Genomic DNA, 14,993 nt, shown 5'->3' on the forward strand with positions numbered 1-14,993 from the left:
GAAAATATGCAGAAACTGAGAAAGAAAATCAACGAGATCTAAGAAGAAAAGGCATTAGCAACATTGCACTAACAAGATCGTACTAATAGATAAGTAGGAAAAGAAGGCAGGCTTTTAGCCTTCTTTTCCATTAAATTTCTCGTTCTAGCTTTTAATACTCCGTCTGTATATTTTTATAAAATCACAATACATATAAATTACAAGTAAAGGTACAACTCTCTTATTAACGGAGATTCACATTAATTTGTGACTTTTATCAAGGAGCCATGGTCACCCTTTAGTGTGGTTGAGCGACTTGAGATGTTAGGCTGACAATTGTGAGGCAAAACCAATTGAGGGTTCGAGTCCTTCTGAGAACCATGGGCGTTTTTAGTTGTTCTCGAAGGTTCTGTGTTTATGTCCCTGTCGTATTGGATTAAGTAGAATATTGAATAAGAGTGATAAGAAGACCGTGGCAACAAGTGCCCCGATAGGGAAGATTTAAAGAAAGTGTCAGAGTGCTTATCACTGGTGCGAAGGATCTCTGGTTAAATGGCCGAGGGTGGTTTGTGGTGGACAATATCGTGTCCATAAGGTTTTCTCGGGTTTTCCCTTTTGCTCTCAGATTTTCAATCCGTCAATTCGTTTTATAACCATTTACTTTCACTATCCATTTATCTCCTTCAGCCTACAGAGTAAACGCGGAAAGTAAAACTGAAAGTTCTCGTTCTTTCATTTCTGAGTTCCGTCAAAATTGACTTTTAAATGTTGTGGTACTTTCGTAGAAACATTTTTTTTGCAGCGTATATTACTTTTATAGCAGTTATCACAATCACGAACAATCTAGAAACCAAACAGTATTTAACAGGACCGGTATATAAATAACTCAGGGGGAGAATTATTGTAACAAATGTGGTACACCTATCAGATTTATTTCAGAGAGATTCAATTTCTAGTCCCGATGTCATAATTGTATGAAAGAGTGAATAAAGACAGAAATAAATACAATTATAAATAGTTGTACGACTGTGAATTTGGAGCAAAATGTAAAGAATTCTTATATAATTGTGTCTATGAATGTACTCTGTGTGCTAATAATAGCGTGGCTTACATAATGAATGATATCGTAATAAAAATTTGACAGACATATTTCTTGCCATTGTCAAAAGTCCGAGATTTATGCTGGAACCTGAATTTCGGATATCTTATCTGGGCGTATGTACACTCATGTCCAAAATGATTGTCAATTGAAGGAATATAATTTGATAATGATTTTGCCGAGTACTTTTAATACTGATACTATGTGTATAATCGGGAAATGTATATTTGTGGTAAATTTCATAGGAAAAGAATTATAAATACGAAAATTAAAATGAGTAAAAACAAAATGTTGCTAAATGGCCAAGAAAGTTTTATTTTCGTTTTATTATTCTTATTTACTGCTCTTTTGACATGAAATTTGCCACATATATGTCTTCGCCGATAATACACATACTAACACTGTAAGAAATACCTAGCCAATTCGTTATCAAATTATATTCCTACAACAACATATTTATAGACATGCGACAATAATTTTGGACATGAGTGTACCTTTACGTCACAACTAGGGGTTCTTAGGGTAAAAACTTCAGCGGAAATCCTGGTATAACCTTAGGAAATTTCAGGATGACAGTGACTCAGTAACAGAGATCGAAGTGCATCGTCTTCACGTCGTTCATCAAAAGATTCTACATTTTGTTATGATTATGACGCTCATAATCTAAGTTTAACGCCGCCGATACAAACTGATGATAGGTACTTAGCAGGTAAATAGATAGTACTCAAAACTGAATAGACTGGTAATAGATTAACTCCCATCTTTAGTAGACATAGTTTAACCAATTTACGTATACGCTAGGCAGAATTGAAACTGACAATGTACCTATTTTTTTGGATTTGGAGGCAACATACAAGGTAGGTGGAGATGAGAAATCTGTCTGCGTTAACGCTTCACTCAGTGCACAGACATTCGCTTAGACACAAACACTATTAACCCTAACTTAAATTTCATTAAACACTTTTTTAAATTTAGACTATGTGGTATTCATGAAACTTCTCACGCTATACCCCAAATATAACAAATAATTAAACCCAATAGAACGTAGTACAATAAAAATATAATCTAAAGAATATCAATATATATACTGTATATATTAATATTAAATTAAAGAGAAAACTTCCAGTAAATTATTCCTATGTTAGATTTTAGAAGACAAAGTTCACCTCCAAAATCAGCATCCCAGTTTTTGTTCATGTCAACTCCGTAGCAATCCTCACCTGGCATCTTCGATCTTGTTTTACTCCACAGTCTGTCCTACATAGAATATAAGAAAAATGAGTCAGTATCTTAATTACTGTCAATACATAGACTAAGAATATACTGAAAAGAAGAGAACAGAGATTAAATTGTATACGGTTTTGGCCTTGTCTTGAGTCGAAATCCGTCCTTCTTGGTCTCTTCTCAATAGTCTCAAAATAAAATTAAAAAGTTTATGAATAGTGTAATGATACACTTTGTCGTTTCCTGTTTCCCTTATTTTAATTCTTGCTCGTATAATTACACAGTGCGGTAATTACGAAATGAGACTGTTTTTTTTTTCTGAGGCAGAGTTCGTGTCGGCACGGAAGTTTTTCACAATGGGGAATCTTGCGCGTTACTTTGGGAACACGTTCAGTAACTTTCAGCTGGAGTAGACGCCAATGTGCTGACCAATGTGGCTAAGTATATACAGAGTGTCCCAAAAAGATCGGGACGGTGGAATATCTCGAGAAATACACGTCGTATCATGAAATACAAAAACCCGTGGCAAATATATTTTTAAATTCTATTTCAGGGTGGAACAATGAATTCAACCGAGTGCCCCCTAAGGGGGCCAGAGTGGGGCAACTTGAAAAGTTTATCGGGATAGGAAAATACCTCGAGAAATACATGCCCGAGCATGAAAAAACAAGATACGTGTCAAATATTTGTTCGATTTATATTTAACAGTGTGCAAATCAATGCTCCTTGGCGCCCCCTAAGGGGGACAGAGGGACGCAACTTGAAAAGTTTAAATGGGACCCCCAGTTGTTAGAGCAAATTCAGATGCTACATTCAAAAATACGTAACTTTTACTGGAAATATTTTTGTGTATTCTTGACAGATGGCACTGTAATCGCGAAAAATCTATTTTATTGAGTAACGCAGTAGAAAGATCGGGACAGGAAAATATCTCGAGAAATACATGTTCGAGCATGAAAAAACAAGATACCTGTCAAATATTTGTTCGATTTCTATTTAACTGTGTGCAAATCAATGCCCTAAGGGGGAAACTTGAAAAGTTTAAATGGGACCCCCCAGTTGGTAGTGCAGATTCAGAATATCAGCAACATATTTGTTTGTTCGCTCGATAGATGGCTCTGTAATCGCAACATCTGTTTTATCGAGCAACGCAACTGAAATGTCGGGACAGTGGAATATCTCGAGAAATATGCATAAAAACTGGGGGTTCCCATTTAAAATTTTCAAGTTGCCCTCCCTCTGCCCCCTGAGGGGGCACCCAGGTGAATTCATTGTTCCACCCTGAAATAGAATTTAAAAATATATTTGCCACGTGTTTTTGTATTTCATAGTACGACGTGTATTTCTCGAGATATTCCACCGTCCCGATCTTTTTTGTGACACCCTGTATAAACTATGTTGTGATATCACTGTTTCAACAATTGAACAAGAGTGAATGTTAAGTTTTGTGCAAAATGAGGCAAATTTCGAACAGAAACACTTGAGACGTTGAATAATGTTTAGGGGAGAATTGTGTCTCTCTTCGCCATGTTTTTAAATGAAACTAGATTCAGTGAGAGTGTCTGTGGAAGGTGATGGGCGCCTAGGTTTAAGTAAGATTGTCACAACTACTGAAATGATTTATAAAGTTTAGGATATCATTTTGAATGACAGAAATACAAGTCTCATGATAATATAGGCCTACCCCATGGGGAGTGAATAAAGAGAACGTTCGTAAAATAATAACGAATAATTTCAAGAAGCGGAAGCTATGTGCACGTTTTGTGCCTCTTTCCTTGACGAAGAAGCACAAATTGGAAATATGTCACTAATTTTTTTGTGAGTTTTTGGTTCAAAAAAGTGTTTGTGCGTTACCGTATAGTCGACAGACCTGTACGTTGTGATTATTTATTTAAGTAAGAGTTAATCAGTTAATAAAGTAAGAGTTAATCAAAGATTGTCATAATGAAAAGTTAAATGAAAATATATTTCCGATTCAGTTTCATCTTAATAACATCGTGGTTATTTTACAGAAAATAGTTTCTCTCGAGAACTACGCATGAGGATTTACAACTCATGTATATTACGAGGGTCAGTCAAAACGTTAGTTGCACTGCTTAAGATAATAAAACAGGATAGAAATTTTACAATAACTATTTGTATCGTAAATTTCCATTCACAATCTACTTTTCAACGTAATACCTCCGTTACTTAAGCATTTGTCGAGGCGTGGTACAAGTTTGTCTATGCTTTCTGTAAAGAAAACCCGTCCAATGTCCGATAACCATTCTTGAGCTGCAGCTTTCACCTCGTCATCCGAGTCATATCGTCGATTTGCAAGTTCGTCTTTTATGGAAAACCAAACACATGGAAGTCATACGGTAAAACATCTGGGCTATAAGGAGGGTGATCCACCACTTCCCACCTCAACTGTCAGCATCGTCAATACCTGTAAGTTTGTTCTCAAATATGTTGCACCACTTCGCGACAGCTTGACGTGACATTGCATTGCCACCATATACTTCATGCAATTGCCGATAAATTTAGTGCAGTTTCACCTTTTCGCCCACAAAAAAAAAAAAAGAAAAGAAAAGAAACGAATCACTGCATTCATTTTCAATTTGGACGCTACATGCAGCTGTCGAAACATGTTTACGATTGATTATCAGAACACCTCCACTTGCCTCGTGAAAGCCACTAGTCATACGATAGTTACATGTCTGCAGTGTTGCCACACAATTTCATCAAAATAGTCTTTGACCGAAAATATTTACGAAGGAGTGCAACTAACTTTCTGACTGACCCACGTATTTTATTCATCTCAATGAGTCCATTGATTGGCATATGTGTCATCCTGGAATAGTTTTGCTCGTCATATGCGAATAACAATGAGGCATTACCCAGTTACTTACGCTGGTATATGTAAACACATAACCATCTGGGTTTGCGACTGGTAAGATATACCATGCATATTCTACTACTGGGGACGAACCATCTTTCCCATATTCGATAATTCGTACGAGTTCATTAGCTATATATGTTGCTACTGCGTGCGTTATCCATTCGTGTCCATGGAATCCTGCAAATGTAGAAAACACATGAATTGTCTTTCACAAAAATAAATAACTTGATGTGCACTGCCATACTCTAAAATAATGAATATCGAAAACTCGCAATTCAATGACTTTGCTAGAAATTTACTTTAGAGCACAGAACGGAACTTTACTAGAGCTGACGCTAATCGACGGTTTGTACCAAAAGTTTGTGCTGAGGGACAAATTTTTACGCATTCTATCTGTATGTTGAGGACTTAGAAAGTAAAACTGGAGATCAATATTGAAATCTTATCGAAATCTTTATGTTTACTTCATGCACGTGGATTTCTTAATTTAATTCTCTCTATCCGTTTATGAAATTGTCCAGACAAATTGTGAAAGAATAGCGTTATGTGAAATGTGTTATTTGTCTCCATTATATAACTTCCATGTCATGTAAAACCGTGTATGCAATAAATTGTAACGAAACGAACTTTAAGATTTTCCTAGTTTCTCTCCTGGTTTCATTTATTTCGGTCTCGGGTGTTATCACCCGTAACTAGCAGACCAACATCTTAATCTTTCATGGAAAAACAGACGGGTTCGCAACGCTAACTCTAAATTCAACCTATCCTATGGGAAATAACATTCTAAGTCCGCTAAGTGATTCTAGCGGACATCGCGTCTAGTCTCATTCATCGATCTACAAGGACGAACTGTTTCCAGGTTCATAAGAGAGACGCCATCTACATCAACAGCAGATTAGTGAGCGAAAATATGTTCCTTGCATACACAAATTCGCTACACTATATTTCCTAAGTAGTATATATGTTTCTTTGTTTACCGTTATTACGTTATTAGGTTAACTTGTTAGTTGAATACTTAGGTTAGGTTTCGTATTTTATATGTAGATGTTTCTGTGTATACATATATATATATATATATATATATATATATATATATATATATATATATATATATATATATATATATATATATATATATATATATATATATAATATTTTCATTCATATCTTTTTTCATATCATGTATAATTAACTTCTCTTTTATGCACTTTTTCCTTACTATATTAATGTATAATATATTCTTTATTTATTCTTGCAGATACATTGAACCTCCGCCACAACCACTGATGTCTGTTTCCATATCACGATAAGCGCAAAGCTGCTCTTCGAGTTATTTCCAGAGAATCATTCATTTTGTATTTAAAACATTAAAATAACTTGATATGTCAAAATTCCATATTTCAAAACGATACCTCAAATTTTGTTACGATACCGCGATGTCAATTATCCATGTACCATGTGGTTAAGTTTTATATTATATAGTGAATTCATCCCACAAGTTTGATTACTCGAAATACAGAACGTATCAAATACTGAAGAGTTCAATTTGAAACATAAGACTTTGACTATTAAAATCATATTTTACTTTAAATCATGTCATCCTAAAATAATGGCAGATTATAATAATAAGGGGAGAGAGAAGAGAAATCTCTCTCGAACAAACGTAAAACTAGTTATTCATATTTATTTTCTCACCTTTAATAACTTCTGACATTTTCATCTTATATATTTTTTCGATTCGCAAACATTTAATTTTCTAAATTTATATCACATGGTGCGGTCTGGAATCCTTATCACCACTTTCCAAATATGTAATGCGCTGTGATGTAGATTCGGAATAGCGGCGCGTTACACCTTTATTCCTATAACAGTGCCATTAAGGCATGTTGTTGATATTGATATTCATATTATTATTTTGAATGTCTACTATTAAAAATTAAATTTACCATCAAAAATAGTGCGTAACCTATAAAGTAAATTCTGTTTTAATATTTAGTTTCAAAACCACAGAAACAGTAGGTTCACGGTGTCTCAATGACAGAGCGCTCAAGTCTGGTGCCAGGGGTCCTGGTTTGATCCTTAACCATATGAGTTTGTGGTGGACAACATTGTGTTCATGTGTTTGCTCAAAGGTTCTCCCATACCTTCCCACATTATCATCCCACCAATTTCTATGGTCGTTCACTCTCATTATTCATCGGTTTCCTCTAGTATAAAAATTATAAGCGATAGAACGTAAAACCAGAGTTTTATTCCATTTTCAAGAAAAGAGAGTAAAGTCAGCTTTAGAAGATAATTTGCGTACCCAAAATTAGTGAAATATAAATTAAGGGGAAATACTTGCTTCTTCAATTAGCAAAAATTTGACCTGAAGTTGGATTTCAGACAGCTTGAATACTAAATCGTCAGTAAGCACTGAGAAAAAAAATGTAGATGGCATACTCAAAAAGATAGGTTATATGCATAATTCCTGTAGTTTTTGGACTTAACGTACAGCAGACGTGTAACTGAAAACGCGTGTTTTATAATACTTTCTGTATAAGTGTTCCATCTATACGTACTTTCTGTATGAAACAATGGAGGCGGTCAGGTATATGTTATATACAAATGAACGTATATAACATATAGCTGACGAAGGTAACATAAGTATATGCATGTGATATACGGAAAATTGTTAGATGTCAGACATCCTGCAACGGCATGATGTAACATCTAAAGGCAACAACATGCCGTGTCTATGTAGCATACGGATAACGTATGCTCCGTACTGATTTCTATAGTAAGCAAGAGGATACCGTATATTTGTACAATATACCGCTGTCCGGAGAACGGATTTTTCTCTGTGTGGTTTTTCACGAGACCAGGTGATATAACAGATCCTTTCCTAACGTGTAGAGGTTTACTTAAGTATTAATACGGGATTAAGGTTTGAAAATGAAACATCAAATTTTCATGACTTTTTATTCATAAATATACATGAGGTGTGGTCTATAATGCCTCATCTATAAATAGATTAAGTAAGTAGGAATTATTTTTTCGAATTTACGTATACATTATTGATATTTAAAATTTATTAGCCAAGAATTTACTTCAGAATGTCGAGGTCTGTGACTGTCGATTTAATGTGTTGTACAGACAAACTATGCTAGAATATTTCTTGGACCAACACTCTATTCATTAGGCTTCCGCTTTTATCCATACAATCCAAGTTAATCTTGTTCCTCCCGAATTACAATCTTATTCGACTACGTCCACACAGGACCCCAAATATCTTCTAACAATTCTACTGTATAATTATCCCTGTTCCTTTCTGTAAAAAATCGGGTGTTAAACACTAGAGTAGCGGCTACAAAGCCATGTCGATTCTATCACTAGATTTGTTCCAACATTAAAATTGATTCAAAAGTTACAGTATAAACTGTAACCAGAGTAGCCAGGCCAATAGACTGAATATAAAATGTAATAAATGTAATACAAAATGTAATAAATGACGAGGGATAATGGCATCAGACATGTATTAAATTGTTTCAAGTAGCTTAAAGATTGTTTCAAACTGTCTAAAAGTAAAATTATATAAAAAGTTTAAAATTGAAAAAAGGTAAGAGTTTTGAACTCATGTGCTTATCGCCTGGCAGCTATCTTGATCTTTCTTATAACTATCTCACAAAGTCTGCTTAAATCTGTTTTATTTTATCTTGTTATTTGGTCAGCAAATATTTCTTGTACTTTTATTCTCGAGCATGAGGTATATTTTATAATATTTTAATTCTCGTTTTTAACTACTCACAACTATTGAACAAACTCCACTATAAGCATTTCGCCTTTTATCCAAGTGGTATGTGATAAAACTCCTTTTACATTATGCTTATTTTAGGTTAAAATTGTTTAGAAATAATTCGTGACCTCAATTCAAAAACATTGTTATGTGTTGTACATAGATCGAAACAATTTTTTTTTGTTCTGAGAATGTATAACTATCTGGTTCATGTTACCTTTGCTTTATCTACATAGTATCTTGACAAAAACAAACAAAAATTTCTAAACAACCCAAGTTTTAATGAAAAATAATAATTGTGTAACAGTTCCGCCAACTAACTAATCTTCTTGGCTTCATCACACACAGTACAACACAATAGAGAGTTGACTCTTAATATAACAAAATCCTTGAGTCTGGTTCTGAACGCTGATTGGCTGATCAGAAATTTCTCATCCAATCAGAATTAGATATCACAAATGAGGAACTACAAACATAAATCCATTTCTTTCCCTGGTCCGGTAGACACCACTTGACCTAAACAAGCTTCAAACTACGTTTTTTCTTCAATAATTTACATCACTGCTCATCAATTTTAAGACTTACATTCCAATTCATGACACAGCCTTGTTCTTTTTCAATAAATCTAGCCTCCTTCCACTTTCTTATCAACTTCCTTTGCTCTTGGTCCAATTTCAACTTCCAACCAATTAATGTTATGTCCCGTGTTCTTCACATGTATGTAAATGGCATTCCTTTCTCTTTGCAACTTTACACCCTATTGGTATTGCTTTACACGTTATTTCAGTTTCCCCCCCGTTTCACAACACAATAGCCGTCACAATCAGTCTCAATCACTATAGTTGGTTCTGTAAATAGTTCCTTCCCTTTCCATCACCTCCTCCTTCTCCTCTTCTTCTTCATACGTATCACATCAAATAGTCTCTTACCTCCTTTTCTATATGCTGAAATGTTCCCTATCTTCTTAACTGCTCTCTTGCTATCTCTAAGGTAAAGTGAGAACTTAAGAAGATAGGGAAACTTTTACACAACTATTATTTTTAATTCTCAGACCTATGTACATTATCGATAATAAATTCCTTGGCTTTGAAGCTGCCCACGGATGCTACAACCTATCAGATTAGTTTTAGTTGAATAATGTGTAGTCAGCAAAGTTAATCAGTTCCCTGATTTTCTAGATTATAATTCACTCCCTCTTTTAATGTAAGTGGCTTTCCACTTATTTCATACTAAATGGGTTACCAAAGAAAATTTTGTGACCTCACTGGGAATCGAATTCAAAGTATAACATATAACAGAAACCTTCACTTTATATGTGTCGCTGCTTAATGCAATAAAAGTACCACATATCTCAGGTTTCCATGCTTGCACTGCCAATCAAGAGTACTACAAATATGTTATGACTACAGCAATTTTATTAAAGAAAGACACACGTTAAAACTAAGAAGCTTATCTGTAAAAAGTTTACCAGCGTCTATCCAAATAGCAGGTGTCTCTTCGTCTACTGGGTTTTTTGAAATCACCAATACATTGATATCTCGTCCTTCTGTAGAACTACCAATTGTATCTACTCTGAACACATCCGGATAACTTACTCTCATTTTTTCGATCCAGTCATTAATCTGTAAATTGAATATATATTCGAATTCCTTATATCAAATCAGTTTTTTATTAACATGATACGCCTATTTTTGCATTAAAATATAAGGTTACTTTAAAAACGATAATGAAGTAATAAAAAAGATATATTCGGATTCGCCCTTAGATAGTGCTAAGATCACACAATGGGTCAAACACCTTAGGCCCGCTATACACTATAAGATGGATCCTAGGAAGTCTCTTACGATTTTTCCTAGAGTCAAAATCTCAACGTATATGGTATCAGATCGCATGTCATTTCATATGCCCTGAACGAGACTATGAGATTAGTTTAGAACACGCTCTATTTCGGAAAGAAAATCCGTAAGATTTCGATTTAAGCGACATCAAGTGAGAGAAAGTGAAACAAATTTGTTTTACCCCGCCAGCCGTATGTGGGTGAAAGAGCAAAAATACTCGACAAAATGAAGAGTGATACACGTTCTGATGAGGTATGTTTTGCTAATTTATCTTCTGATTTGTATGTTTTTTTTTTTTTTTTTTTTTTTTTGAGTTGTGCAATTTAACAATGTATCGCCTGGTATCAACATCAGTAGGATGTGCAGTGTAGTTACGTGTATGGCACAAAAGGGTAAGATTTCGTACTAGGTTTATTTTAACATTTTTCTTCAGATAAATCCTAAGATATTTACTAGGGCTTATCTCATAGTGTATAACAGACATCATTTGAATGAACCGATTGGAATGAAATGGAAAGATCAAAGACTTAGAAGAAGCTCAGATATGAGCTAACCTTTAAGAGCCAGGATAGAAGAGAATATAGATTTTAACACAATTGGAAGAAAATTTCAACAAAAATAGTACCTGTAATCTATGTTATCTAATATCTACTTAGAACTATAGTGAAAAAAGAGTTTTACTAGGCAAGAGGTTGTATGATTTGAGTATTTGCTTTCCGGACGACATAGTGATTTGTGGAATATCAATAAAAAATTAGCATGATCTTAGAAAACATGGTCCCTGTGAAATACCTTAATATATCACCCATGGATTTTTGTGTGCCCTGGTTGCTGAAAGGAAATTTAAAACGTCAATAGCCGCGCATATTCGACGGACTTGTCTCTGGTAAGTTTGTCAAGAGAAATGGAACAGGTTTAATCAAACTATGGTTTAATGTAGTCTCATTCAGTAGAAACTAACATTGTAACATGGAGGACAATAGCTAACAGGCAGAGTTTGCACACCGAGCACAACCGTTGGCGGCGTCGCAATATTTTTGCCAAATCAATCACTCAATGCTAGGCCAATTATAACAGAAATAAGCTAAATATTTAAACATTTAAATCTGCCTATCACTTTCAGAGACCTCCTAATATCATGTCACATGCAAAATAGACAGTTAAAGTTCTCTGTAGTCATACTTTACCTTGGTCTCTCTTGCGGTATTTGTAATTTCGTATAGATCTTTCCATTGCGACGCTGGATGCAGGATCCAGAATGCAGAATCCGGAATGATTTTTTTAGTTGCAAACTTGGTCATTTTATATGGACTATTGTCCTTGTTTGCCTTAATTATTTTTCCTTTTTACTTTGCCAAAAGCCAATATCAAAATTTACAAAATCTTAGGAAAGTCCTAATTACACTTTCTGAAAAATATTGTTGTTATCTAATGATGTAAAAATAAGTACTTTTGAACTTTAATTTACCTTGAGGTTTGCTTTCGTCTTTTTCGTGATTTTATCCGAATTGTTAATTACTACTGACAAGCATTGTTATTTGACTACAGGTGATTCTTGACTATTTTGCTTCCAACGATTTCTTGATTACAAATACTGTCCTTGTGATTTTTAAAAATAATGTGATGCACATATCCAACAGTTGAGATATTACAAAAAACTTCGTTCCATTTTCACCTACCAAATTGCCATTTTTATGAATAAAAATGATGATTTTTTAACTCGTAGTTCATGGTTTCATTACATTACCCCACCAACTGGAAAAATTCCCGAACAGTACCTTTAGTGTATGTCATTATTTTTTAAATTCTTAGTTCATGGTTTCATTACAATATGTATCCATAAGTGAGGGAGTGAGTCTACCCAAAATTAAAATTCTAAAGCCACCCCTGAGCGAAGCTTCCTAATTACTTCACCATTTTGATGAAAATGTAAGTGAATTTATAAGCATTCTATGCTCTTGTTATCTCCATCAGTTAAACTGCCATATCTACAGTTTAGTTTACATAAGAGTAGTAACTAACTTACCGTGTCAAACCTATGATAATTATACCAATCCATCTTTTCATCCTTTTCATCTGGCATCACTGATTTTTCCACTAATCTAAAAGAAAGAAGATGGAAGCTAATTTTACAAAACGGATCAGATTTTAAAAAAAATGAGCCAGGTGCATATTTATCTATTCTAAACAATTTATAAGTGACAGTGGAATATTGCATTGCTATTGTCGAATGTTAGCGTGACGTTTACGGTCAGTACAGCGATACTTCGTTTGAAAACGACCATGTGTCCTAATTTGAGATTTCAAAATGGCTAAGATAAAGTTACCTTCTTCAGGGCTCATTTTCATTATGATCAAACATTACAAGTATCTTGAGATGATGAGATACAGATGTCTAGTTTCACATTATTCAATAAATTTTAATATTGAAATAGATTTCGTTTACAATGTCAGAATATGACTTGTTAATTATATAAATTGATTATTATAAACTACTTCAATTGTTAAATGCTCTTACTCTACGAAGTTATGTTTGCTTAACCCGTAAGTACTAGTGTCCTTTTTTGTGATACCAGTACTTGCGCGGGGGTCCAGTAGACCCCAAATTGATATTTGTTTTTTTTTTTTTTTTTTTACAATAAAATATATTTTTGTAATAACTAAGACAATGTAGCATAACTGTAGACATGTTTATAAAGTACTTGCTGCAATTAGATTTTTTGTACTGGATTTGAGACATTTTTTAATATTTTTTCATCAGGACTTCTGGCTAGCAACACAAAAATTACCTGCTTGGGGGTCTGTGAACACCCCGTGTGAGTACTTAAGGGTTAAGAAGCACTGAAGCAGCTTACTTATCCGAATACAATTTGAACATTTTTTTGAAAAAAAAAAGAGAGAGAGAGAGGATTTTAGGTACATTTGATAAACAGTGAATCACTGTATCTCAAGAATAAGAACATTGATTTTTATGCAATAAAACACAGGTTTGAACATTTTTAAGGGAGTTGTAATTATTATCTAAACAATCATTATGATGAACGGATGTTATAGTAGAAAAGTGTTGTTCGACATGTAACGGAAAGTCAAAATTTCTATATCGAGCACTGGCGATATGATAAAAAATTAGAAAAATATTACAATACTGACTCGCCATGACTTCCTAGTTTCTTCAGTAGACAGCCAAGACAGAACTTCTCCATCTTCGACGGTAAGATTAAATTAGGGATGGCCGGATCCGGATCTGGCCGGATCCGAAGATCCGGATCTGATTGGGTCCGGATCCTTTGGATCCGGATCTCGGATTTCGGATCTGGATCCGGATCTCGGATCTGGGTCCGGATCTCGGATCTCGGATCTCGAATCTGGATCCAGATCTCGAATCTCGGATCTGGATTCGGATCTCGGATCTTGATTCTTATCCAAACCCACATCCCATCCAAATTATGATGAACTTGAATATGTAAAATTCGCCGAAAGTAATTTCACGAAGTCCTGACAGTGAAGAAGAGAACAGAAAATTAAGACGAATATTGACAAGTCTATTTGTTTCCTTCATTCTACTCTAAAGATCAAATGTTTGGCTTACTTAAGAAAAAAATTGATCCGGATGAGAGTTCGAATGTCGAATCTAGTTCCACTCGGTTGCAGGACCGAGATGAATATTTAAAATTCCTCAATGCACCTATTTCATTGACAGTTAAGAAAACATAAACAGTTAAGACAAGTATTTACTACTTTTTACGTATATTTATCTTGCTCAGTCTGCTCAAAATATCAAATGTATACCCTACAATTAGATTTCATAATTATTTAGTAAATCACAATATGAACACCGAGAATAAACTAAGAATTTTGGTGCCTCTTATCTAGATTTGAAATTTCGGATTCATACATAGAATCAGGCTGAAATATAAATATTTGGGATCTGGAAACCGAAACATGTGCTAGTACCAAGATCGTAGCCGTTTGTACAGTGGCGTATTTACGATTTTGTTTCGGGGGGAGGCTTTGCCTGAAAATGTGAAAATTCTGCAAGATATTTCATATAGTTTACTATGGAAAGTAAGATTTCGGGGGGGGGGGGGCTTAAGCCCGGAAGCCTCTCCCCTAAATACGCCATTGCGTTTGTACCTAGGTAATGAAAGCGGAAGTCACTTGCACTAATTCCGCATGTAGTTTGAGGAACACGAGAAA

General features: G+C 34.5%; 1 protein-coding gene across 2 annotated transcripts in view; it reads right to left on the reverse strand.

The window, feature by feature from the left end:
- Window positions 1-14,993, reverse strand: part of LOC145688857 (carboxypeptidase B-like) — a 59,914-nt gene that overhangs the window by 24,158 nt on the left and 20,763 nt on the right. For both annotated transcript variants that reach the window (XM_081763026.1, XM_081763025.1), the window contains exons 5-8: window positions 12,823-12,898; window positions 10,427-10,580; window positions 5,194-5,360; window positions 2,245-2,335 (exon numbers count right to left, since the gene is read on the reverse strand). In XM_081763026.1, coding sequence (XP_081619152.1) covers window positions 2,245-2,335; window positions 5,194-5,360; window positions 10,427-10,580; window positions 12,823-12,898 — 488 coding nt within the window. The remainder of the gene's footprint in view (window positions 1-2,244; window positions 2,336-5,193; window positions 5,361-10,426; window positions 10,581-12,822; window positions 12,899-14,993) is intronic.

The sequence above is a fragment of the Thermobia domestica genome, chromosome 7, assembly GCF_964235325.1.
Source record: "Thermobia domestica chromosome 7, izTheDome1.hap1.1, whole genome shotgun sequence".
NCBI classification, from domain to species: domain Eukaryota; kingdom Metazoa; phylum Arthropoda; class Insecta; order Zygentoma; family Lepismatidae; genus Thermobia; species Thermobia domestica.